Raw genomic sequence first — 10,762 nt, forward strand, 5'->3', positions numbered from 1 at the left:
CCCACCCCCCCCCCTCACCTCACCCCCTCACCTCACTCACCTCACCCCCCTCACCTCAGCCCCTCACCTCACCCCCTCACCTCACCCCCTCATCTCACCCCCCTCACCTCACCTGCTTCACCTGCTTCTCCCTCACGTGGTCCTATTGCAGCCCTCGGGCCCAAGTCTGACAGGCAGGGAGGCACTGGATGAGCAGACAACTGCCTTGATTGACTCATGGCTTCACCAGTGGGGAGGGGGGTGGGCAACTGGCCCACGTGGCAGCTGGGGGAGTTGGGGTGAAGTGACGCCCAGGTCCCCACTGGTAAATTGTGGACGTGGGGTGGAACCTCCGTACACAGGGCTCTGCCCCCACCAGACCTCCCCAGTCCTGAGACAGGACTCCCCAGACCCTAGGGGCTCTCTCAACCCTCCAGGAAGGGCCCTCTGACCCTGGGGCGGGGCTCTGTGACCCTGGTTGCCTCCCTCACCCTGCTGCCGGTTGAGGGGCCCCCTGACCTCAGTCTTTCCCACAGGTCCGGGTTTTACTGGAATGGCGTGGCCGTCTTCCCAGAGCCTCCCCCGGATGGGGTGTACCCCAACATGAGTGAGCCCGTCACCCCAGCCAACATCGACCTTTACGCGGAGGCCCTGGCAGCCAACGTGAGGCAGCGGGCCACCTGGTTCCGGACACCCCATGTCCTCTGGCCCTGGGTATGGGGCTCCTGCTCCTGGCTTCCACACAGCTCAGGGACTGCCACGTGGCCCTGGCCCCTGGGACTACCCTGGGTCCCTCCAGCTCTAACCAAGCAGCCTGTCAGCCCTAGGGCCTCACCCCTCCACCAGCCCATCCCCAGCTTCCTGGGCTCCACCAGCATCCACCCCTCGGGCTTCCGAGGCCCGGGCGCAGCCCTGACTCCTCATCTAGTCTCTGTGAGTCCGGGCCCCATGAGCCTCCCTGTCGTCTGTAAGACGGTGACATCCGTCCTCACTGCATTGGCTTGATGGGCGGGGACAGCGCCCACATGGCCTTGTTCACCCAGCATGTCCTGTGCTCTCTGTCCGCTCGTCCCCTCAGCCTGCACCCCTGGGCCCAGACAGGAGGTGCTGTTTCCCCCATTTTGCAGATGAGAGAACTGAAGCCCAGAGAGAGGAAGGAACTGTCCTGAGGCCACATGGCCAGCGGGCAGGGCCGCTGGGAAGGGTGGACTTTGTTCTACCCTGGGCTGCCTCAGCGGGACCTTCACAAGGTCAGCGAGAAAAGCACAGCCGTGGGCCGGTTGACAGTGACAAGCAGTAACACGACGGTTGGGCTCTACGAGACGGGACCTCGTAGGGGCTGGAGGGTGAGGGGATGGTGACGAGCCCCCGACCCACCCGCAGGGTTGTGACAAGCAGTTCTTCAACGCCTCAGTGCAGTTCGCCAATATGGACCCCCTGTTAGAGCGTGTCAACCAGCGCTCAGCCGAGCTGGGTGTCTCGGTGCAGTACGCCACACTGGCCGACTACTTCAGTGCGCTGCATGACCTCAACGCCACCTGGAGCGTGCGCGGCCCCCAGGACTTCCTGCCCTACTCTTCAGGTGTGAGTCCCCCCCACCCACTGGAGCCCACACTCTGCCCTCCAGGTTGTGTGGGGCGCTGGGAGACACAGCCCTGTCCCCGTCCCTGAGCCTCCATGCTGACCCTCGCTGAATCCACACCCAGCAGTCCCCCACGTCCATGCCTTAACACCCACAGGCACCTACAGGGCCTCCTCCCTGCACGGGGTGCCCTTACCCGCCCATGCCACCTGCTCCAGGGGGCCTTACTGGATGGTGAGGCTGGGCGATGCCCACTCAGGGACCCCAGGCTTCCTTCTGTTGCTGCACAGTAATGGGGGGGCAGGGCGTGGTCTGCTTCATGCCCGTGTCCTGGGCTCTGGACAGATCCCTGCTGGGGAGGTGTAGGGGACAGGGCCAAACCAGCATCATGCTTCGAGCCATGGGAGGCAGGAAACACACTGCCACCCACTCCCAGGCCCGTGGGCCATGTCTCAGGAGCTCCTGTCCTCTCAGGGTGGCATCCTGGGGGCCCCCGTCCCTGCGAGGTCTCACCCCAGCACTCTGGGAGTCTCAGACCCTGTCCACGGGTCTCCAGAACCCTTTCAGGCCTGGACGGGCTTCTACACGTCCCGGATCACGCTCAAGGGGCTGGCGCGACGGGCCGGTGCCCTGCTGCACGCTGGCGAGTCCATGTTCACACGCTACATGTGGCCAGGCCCCCACGGGCTCCTGGACCCGGCCTGGGCCCTGCAACAGCTGCGGCAGCTCCGCTGGGCCGTCTCCGAGGTAACGGGACCTACCCTACTCACCCCAGCACGTCCTCCTGCACCCAGGACGCTAGAGCCCACTTCACAGATGGGACAACGGGGGGCACCTTCGGTCAGGAGGCTGGGCCTGAGGTCTGACAGCCTTCAGAAGCTCAGTTTCCCATGTGGACGATTTCAGTAGAGGAATAAAGGGGGGGGGGGGGGGGGGTTCCCTGCATTACTGTGCAGCTCACAGTGCTGCCTGCGTCCACATCTGGGCTCTGCCCCTGACCAGCTGTGTGGCCTCAGGCACGCGCCTTTCCCTCTCTGGGCCCTATCATTGGCTGAGAAGTGAGAGCCACTTACCCAGCCCGGGAGTGAGAAGCAGGACCCCTGCCTGCACGGTGTCTGCCACGGGGCAAAGTGTTCATAAATCTCACCCCCATTGTACAGATGTGAATACTGAGGGCAAGATGCCCGTACTTTGTCCTCAATCACCCAGCCAGAAAAGGGCACCACCAGCTGTCCATTTTCAATTGCCTGAAGGGGTCCCTTTGGAAGGGTGCACTTGGAAGTGGGCAGAGCTAGCATGCCAGGGCCTTCCCCCGGGGCCCGGGCCTGGGCCTTCCCCTGGGGCTTGGGCCTGGGTCTCGGAGCAGAACAGTTGTTAGTCCCTCGGATCCTGACCAGGGCTCCCTGGTGAAAGGGTGGGGCCGCTCCAGGCCTTTCTGTTGGGGTACCGCTGGTTGGGTCCGGAGCACCAGCCTTTAGGTCATGACCCCTGGGGACCTCCTCAGGGTCGTTTCCCGATTCGTAGCGCCCCTGTGCGCAACAGAGCAGAGCACTTCCCGGTCCTGCTGAGCCTCACGCTCACGGCCGTGTTTCAGCCCATTGTTGCGGTCACTGTGTCAGTCCTTCTCGTTGGGGGCCTTCCCTCCTCCACTTCACTAAGCATGGTATCCTTCTCCAGGGAGTGCTTCCTTCTGACAACATGACCAACACAGATCAGAAGAAGTCTGGTCATTCTCACTTCTAAGGAACATTCCAGTGGTACTTGCAGGACAGATTTGTTCCTTCTTCTGAAGGCCCTGGTATTTTCAGTATTCTTCACCAACACCATGATTCAAAGGCATCAACTCTTCTTTGGCCTTCCCTGTGAGGCAATACCATGGCTTGGGTCAGGGGCACCTTAGTTTGCAAAGTGGCATCTTTGCTCTTCAGCACTTGAAAGAGGTCTTTTGCAGCAGATTTGCGGGGTGCAATATGACATCTCGTTTCCTGACTGCTGCTTCCATGGGTGTGAACTGTAGAGCCAAGTAAAATGAGATGCTTTTCTTCATTTATCATGATTTGCTGATTGGTCCAGTTCTGAGAATTTTTGTTTCCTTTATGTTGAGGTATAATCCATGCTGAAGGCTGTAGTCTTTAATCCTCATCAGTAAGTGCTTCAAGTCATCCTCACTTTCAGCGAGCAAACTTGTGTTGCTTGCACATCACAGGTTGTTAATGAGTCTTCCTCCGACCGTGATGCCCCGTTCTTCTTCATATAGTCCAGCTTCTCGGATTATTCGCTCAGCACACAGATTGAATAAGTGTGGTGAAAGGATACAACCCTGACTCACTCCCTTCTTGATTTTATACCATGCAGTGTCTCCTTGTCCTGTCTAAACGACAGCCTCTTAGTACAGATTCCTCATGAGCACAGTCAAATGTTCTGGAATTCCCATTCTTTGCAGTGTTATCCATAATTTGTTATGATCCACACAGTCGAATGCCTTCACATTTGATTTACCTTGGAAACCCAATGGGGGTCTCTGAGTCTGAATCGACTCACTGGCTGTGGGTTTGGTTTGGGGTTGTCTCCTCTGCTCTGCTCTGAGGAGCCGGCTCTTCCCCTGTCGTATTTTGAGTGCCTTCCGGCCTCGAGGCTCGCCTTCCGGCCCTGTACCAGACGTGACCCACTGCGTCCGTGAAGTTTCCACTGGCCCCGTTTTTGGGTGTTAATCCAGGCCTTCCTTCCTGTCTGTCTTGTCTGGAAGCCCTGCCTGTGCACTGCAGGCGACCCTGCCAGTATTGGAAATACCAGTGGGATAGTTTCCAGCCTCACAGCAACACGCAAGCCACCACAGTCCAACAAGCTGAAATGTGGGTTGTGCAGAGCGGGCCTGGCACAGAATAGCTGCACTAATGGGAGGGCTAGGTGGTGCAGGGGACACTGGGGTGGGTCCTTCCCAGAAGTCTGTTTTCTGCCTGAAGTGGAGGACGCCAGCAGGGTCGGGAAGAGCGAGGCAGCCCCACTCCGAGCCTCTGTCCTCCTCCTTCAGGGGCTGGCACCCACCTCCCACTGAGCCTGGCGAGATGTAGCCAAGCTGCGTGCCGGGGTGGGGGTGGGAGCAGGTGTGCCGCAGAGACAGCCCTGAGCCTGCTCCTCCCCAACATGGGGGCGCAGGTCCAGCACCACGACGCCATCACCGGCACCGAGTCCCCCAAGGTGAGAGACATGTACGAGAAGCACCTGGCCGTGGGGATGCTGGGCGTGCAGAAGCTGATGGCCGCCATCGTCTTGGCTGGGCCTGTGGCAGGGGAGCGGCGGGCGACGCCGGCAGCAGGCCCTGGTAAGCAGGCCCCGTGGGGAGAGGTCCTGGGCGCACCCCAGGGGCTTCCTATGCCTCCAGATCCCCCGTCTGCCCAGCCCGCAGCGTGAGCAGGGACCCCGTTCCCAGCCTGAGCCCCCCTTCCACCTCCATGAGACGAGAGTGACCGATGCTCAGTTACAGTGCCAGGTTGTCAGTGCTGTTCGGTTGGTTTTCAACTTGTGACCCAGAGTGACAGTCACTGTGCCCACAGTGCCTCTCCCACCCCGCAGCCTTCACCATCAGTCTGCACCCCAATGGCCCGGGCCTCCCCATCCCTCGTCATACCAGCTGTCAGCTGCTCTCAAGGCCACTGAGGACCAGGGACGGAGCTGGTGGGCCCCTGCCCTTGGGGACGCCCAGCTGGTGGACACAGCTGCAGTGGCCGCTTACTGCCCCATGTGCATCCGGGGCTGTGCCAGGCAGCTTCCCCAAGTGAGACAAATCAAACACCCGGGAAGGTGCCCCAGGCCGGGATGCTGGACGTGCACACTGGGTCAGGGCGCTGGGTCCTCTGCTTGGAGAAGCTTAAGGCATGTGGGCTGCCAGGCTGGGACCGAAGGGAGCCTAGTCTGCATGGCAGGGCCTGGCGCAGAGGCACCTGACCCATAGTGCTGGGCTTTGCAGGCTGGCTCAGCAGGTGGACATGGCTCTCCAGCTGCACAGGTGACTGTGACGCTGGCCACTCGGTGCCCAGGGTGAGAAGCCTGGCCTCCTAAAGCCGGTCCCCTTGGGCCCCGGCATCCTCATTTCTACAGCAGAGCTGAGCGCAGGTGTGGGGGAGCATCAGGGATGCCCCCATCCATGGGGACCAGCTCGGAGCAGCCTCAGTGGGGTCGCCCTCACCCCTGCCCCCAGCCCTGCCCACAGAGCAGGATGGGACACCTGCCACAGCCGTGAGCACCACCCGCCCCCCAGGACCCCCAGGGGCCACCTCAGTGGTCAAGTGAGTGGGGGCCCTGGAACCTCTTCCCTGTGCAGGTGTGCAGCCTGAGGGGCCCACCGCTGTGGTCTACAACCCGCTGGCTTGGACGGTCACCACCATCGTCACCCTGACTGTCGGCTTCCCCAGAGTCCGTGTCACAGACGAGTCGGGCCACCCTGTGCCTGCACAGGTATGGGCGTGAGCACCACCCCCGGACACTGTCATCCAGCCTGGCCCTGCACAGCACGGGGCAGTGAGCCTCAGAGCAGCGGGAGGGTGGAGCTGGCTCCTGAGCAGGTCAGGACGGGGGACATCAGCTCCCGACTGCAGCTGCTGGCACGAGGATGAGGCTGGAGTGGAGCTGGGACAGCCCTGCCCTCGCTAAGAGGGGCGTCTGTCCAGTGAGAGTGGCTGCATGTCCTCCAGCCAGCCCTGCTTGCAGGCAGCTTAGGGACATCCCGTCATTCAGCAAATGCTTGGAGAGGTGGGTCTGGGCCAGGCCTGGGCTGGTGGGGTCCTGTCCTGAGTGAGGCCTGTCCCACCGCTACAGACACAGACAACGGTTGTGAGGTGGAGTGACAGTGGGGGCACCCTTGGAGTGAGAGGGAGGAGGGGTCATCTGTGAAGTTGGGGGACAGTGCTATTGCTTTGAACAGACCCAACACCTGACACCCCCCCAATCACCAGCGATGGGGAGTCGGCTCCACGTGTTTCTGGGGCCCCTGCTTGAAATCTGTGGGAGTAGCAGGCAGAGACCTGCCCTTGGGGCAGGTGGTAGACTGAGGCAGGCAGCAGATGTGCAGGAAAACGTGGCATGTGGCGAGGGTGACAGTGACAATGGAGCAGGGCCACAGGGCAGGGAACTCGGCGTCCTGAGGAAGGAACTGGGCAGGCCCTGGTGGGGGTGACCTTAGGGGTGGGAATGGCCATGAGGGTGCAGGTGGCTGTGGGAGTGGGTGCTGGAAGGTCCATGTTGGAAGTGGACCATAGGAGGGAAGCAGGTGGAGGTGGGGTGGGTCTGCTCTGGATGTGCAGGTGAGGCGCCCGGCAGGGACACCCATGGTTCTCAGGAGAGGTGAGGTGAGCACCCACTGTCTCAGTCTCCTAGTGCTGCTGAAATACCACAAGGGAGGAGCGTTAAAAAACAAAAATGGATTTTTTCAATCAAGTTGGCACCAACTCAGTGACCTTATGTGGAATGGAACAGAACACTGCCTGGTCCCCTGCCACCCTCATGACCTTATGTGGAACAGAACGCCACCTGGTCCCCGCTGTCCTCATAACCTTATGTGAAACGGAACAGAACACTGCCCAGTCCCCCACCATCATCACGACCTTGGGTGGAACGGAACAGAACAGAACGCCGCCCGGTCCCCACCATCCTCATGATCACGGCTGTGTCGGAGCCCATCATGTCAATCCATCCCGTGGAGGATATCCCTCTTTTTCACTGACCCTCCCCTTTACCAAGTGTGATGTCCTTCAGGGACTGGTCTCTCCTGATAACGTCCCCTCACTGCTAAGCTCCATCCCGGCTATGCACTGTCCAGCACTGGTTGGTCATTCATCTGGCGGTCCATGGTATGTTCAGTGTGCACCAACACCATGATTGAAATGCCTCAGTTCCTCAGCCTTCCTTGTTCATGTCCGGCTGTCACATGCATTGAAAAGACCACGGCTTGAGTCAGGAGCACCTTAGTCCTCAAAGTGACATCTTTGTTTTCTAACACTTTAAAGAGGACTTTTGCAGTAGATTTGCCCAGTGCGATAAGTCGTTTCATTTCTTGACTGCTGCTTCCATGGACATTGTGGGTCCAAGTAGAATGAAGTCCTTGGCAACTTCAATCTTTTCGTCATTTACTGTGAAGCTGCTCATTGGTCCAGTTGTGTCTTGTTTCTTTCTGATCAGGTGTGTTCTCACAGTTGTTCTTAGGTGCTGTCAAGTCAGCTCTGACTCATAGTGACCCTGTGTAACAGTTCTCACAGTTGGGAGGCCAGCAGTGCAAATTCGGGGTGCTGCCTCTAGGGGAGGGCTCTCTCTGTTCACTCCGGGGGAATCTTGGCTTCTCTCGTGTGCTTCTTGGTGTTCCATGGAGACCTCCACATGGCGTGGGTCTTCCCTGTCTGTACTGGCTTCCTGGTACCCAGTCTACTCCTTTCATATCTAAAGTGAGTAGCTTTAAAATGGTTTACACTGATACGGGCTCATTAATACAACAAAGAAAGCCTCATTCCCAAGCGGGATTATGCGCACAGTATAGGGGTTAGGTTACCAGCACACATTTTTGAGCAGTATGTTCAACACCCACTTTGGCTGAAGAGGGAAGATGGAAGGAGCTGGGGGTGTCTACTCTGAGTGGGAGAAGGCTGGAGAGGAACCAGTGACCATCTCCAGGTCACCTCAGAGTTACCTGGGCCAGTGTGTGGGGGGGTCCCAGGCCCAGGGACAGACGCAGGGAGAGAGACGGAGCCACTGCTGCCTCCAGGGAGCTTGAGGCCCTCACAGGAAGTGTGTGAGCTGGGGTCCTGAGGGGACTCAGGTCTTCTGGCCACGAGATCCACCTTCCATCCTGATGGCCTTGCAGATCCAGAACTCAACGTCGAACCCATCCGCATACGACCTGCATATCTTGACCACAATCCCAGGCCTCAGTTACCGACACTACAGCATCAGACCCACCACGGGGAGCCAGGAGGGCAGCCAGGAGCCAGCTGCCACCGTGGCCAGCACCATGCGGTTTGGCCGCAGGCGGAGGAGACACACCAACCGTGGGGGCAGGCACCTGTTCCCCGTGGTGAACGACTGCTACACTGTGCTCCTGGACCAGGACACCCACCTGATGCACAGCATCCGGGACAGGTGAGGTGCAGCCAAGACTGGCTCTGAGGCAGAGGGGTGCCTCTGTCTGCTCACCTGCCAGAGAAGGACCAGGCGGTTCTGCAGGGCCTCCCCCTATTTTGATCCTTACTCCCAGGAATGGGATTTGGAAAGCCTGCCTTGTGCTTTTTCATCCCAGAGCTGTTAATGCATAGAAGAAGGGGTATTGAGGAACTCTGGGAAGAAATGAAATATTCATGTTACCCACCTTTTAAATTTAGAGAATCATAAAATCTACATTCAGCAAATAGTCATACTGGCCTTAGAGTTGAAGGGACCTCAGAAATCATCTAGTCCAACGCACTCACCTATCCCCTCACCCACCTACCCACCCTTCCAACCATCCATCCAACCATCTATCCACCCCACCCATCTACCCATCCAACCACCCATCCACTCATCCACCCACCCATCCATTCACCCATCCAACCATCCATCCATCCATCCATCAATCGATCGATCCATCCATCCATCCATCCATCCATCCATCCATCCATCCATCCATCCACCCACTCATCCATCCATCCATTCACCCATCCACCCACCCATCCATCCATCCATCCACCATCCAACCATCCATCCACCAACCATCTATTCATCCATCCACCCACCCATTCATCCACCCACTCACCAATCCATCCATCCACCCACCCACCCACCCATCCATTCACCCATCCAACCATCCATCCACCCACCCATCTGTCCACCCACCCACTCAGCCATCCATCTACTCACCCACCCACCCATCATCCACCCACCTGTTCAGCCACCCATTTACCACCCACCCACCCATGCCCCCACCTACTCACATATCATTCATTCATGAGCTCACTCCTTCCACAGCTCTTTGTTGGCAGTAGCAAAGACAGATGACCACCCAGGAGAGGTCTCCCCAGTGGTTTGGGCCAACCCTTCTCAGGCCCCCACATCTCAAGAAATGAGTCAGGCCCGTGACCCTTCTTGGTCTCTGGGTCACCTCTGCTGGTGCATCCTCCCTGCAGAGCCTCTGTCCTTTCATGACCTGTGATCTGCTCCTGACCTGGATCACCAGCCCAGGGTAGAGTCATGGGGACAAAGGCCACGTTGGTGCTGAGGCTGCAGGAGCCCGGGCTCTAGGTTCGTCGGCGTCATTGCTTTCCCTCCTGGCTCTCAGCAGGAGCTCTGGTGGCGCAGTGCCTAAGGCATCTGACTGCTAACCAGAAGGTGGTTCAAACCCACCAGCCACTCCTCGAAAGGAAGGTTGGGCAATCTACTTCCATAGTGATACTGCCTCAGAAACCCAAGGAGGAGTTGCTGTGAGTTGGGTCCCACTCCACAGCAGTCGTTTGGATTTTTGGCTCACGGCGGCATCTGGGGAGAGGGGCACGCTTGGTCCCCAGTCCTGACCCTCTGCTCTCGTGGCCACTGGAAGAAAAATGCTCTCGTTTTGCCTGTAGCTGGAGTAACCGGACCGTGCACGTGACCCAGGAGTTCCTGGAGTACCATGCCAATGGTGACGTGAAGCAGGGCCCTGTCTCTGACAACTACATATTTGCACCCCAGGAGGCGGCCGTTCCTGCCTGGGGTGCTGTGGAGATGGAGATCGTGGCTGGGAAGCTGCTGACAGAGGTCCGCCAGTACTTCTACAGGTGTGCCCAGCGGGGCGTGGTGAGCACGGGGAGGGGAGTGCTTGACTCTGCTCCAGGGTCCCGCTGCGGCCCACCTGCGGCCCACGCTGCAGATGGCCAAAGACGCCCCAGTCTCTGCCAGTCCCTCTGTATCTGCGTGGCAGGGTCCGTCTGGTTAGGAGCTAAATTCAGCACCGGGACAGAGACCCAGACATGGAGGGGTCCTTGCTCTCTTGTCAACATGCAGCTGTTGCGTCCAGGGCTGCTGGCTCAGCTGCCCTCCAGCACCAGTGCCCCAGGCCCTCCTTCCTGTGCTGGTGTCTGCACGGGCCTTCATCCCTGCGGTCCAGGAAGTCCCACCCACCACATCCTGCCTGCCTGCCTGCTTCTCTCCTTCCCTGCCCTCCCCCTCCCTTCCCCACCACCATCTCCCTCCCTCCCTTTCTCCCTC

At 59.2% G+C, this 10,762-nt stretch overlaps 1 protein-coding gene across 1 annotated transcript in view; it reads left to right on the top strand.

Moving 5' to 3' along the window:
- The window catches only part of MAN2B2 (mannosidase alpha class 2B member 2), a 31,875-nt gene that overhangs the window by 11,203 nt on the left and 9,910 nt on the right, over window positions 1-10,762 (top strand). Inside the window, exons 5-11 of the mRNA XM_007956313.1 lie at window positions 516-693; window positions 1,363-1,561; window positions 2,118-2,308; window positions 4,718-4,873; window positions 5,897-6,016; window positions 8,412-8,686; window positions 10,141-10,332. Coding sequence (XP_007954504.1) covers window positions 516-693; window positions 1,363-1,561; window positions 2,118-2,308; window positions 4,718-4,873; window positions 5,897-6,016; window positions 8,412-8,686; window positions 10,141-10,332 — 1,311 coding nt within the window. The remainder of the gene's footprint in view (window positions 1-515; window positions 694-1,362; window positions 1,562-2,117; window positions 2,309-4,717; window positions 4,874-5,896; window positions 6,017-8,411; window positions 8,687-10,140; window positions 10,333-10,762) is intronic.

Source organism: Orycteropus afer, unplaced genomic scaffold (assembly GCF_000298275.1).
Source record: "Orycteropus afer afer isolate SDZICR_OR568_19922 unplaced genomic scaffold, OryAfe1.0 scaffold00605, whole genome shotgun sequence".
NCBI lineage: Eukaryota > Metazoa > Chordata > Mammalia > Tubulidentata > Orycteropodidae > Orycteropus > Orycteropus afer.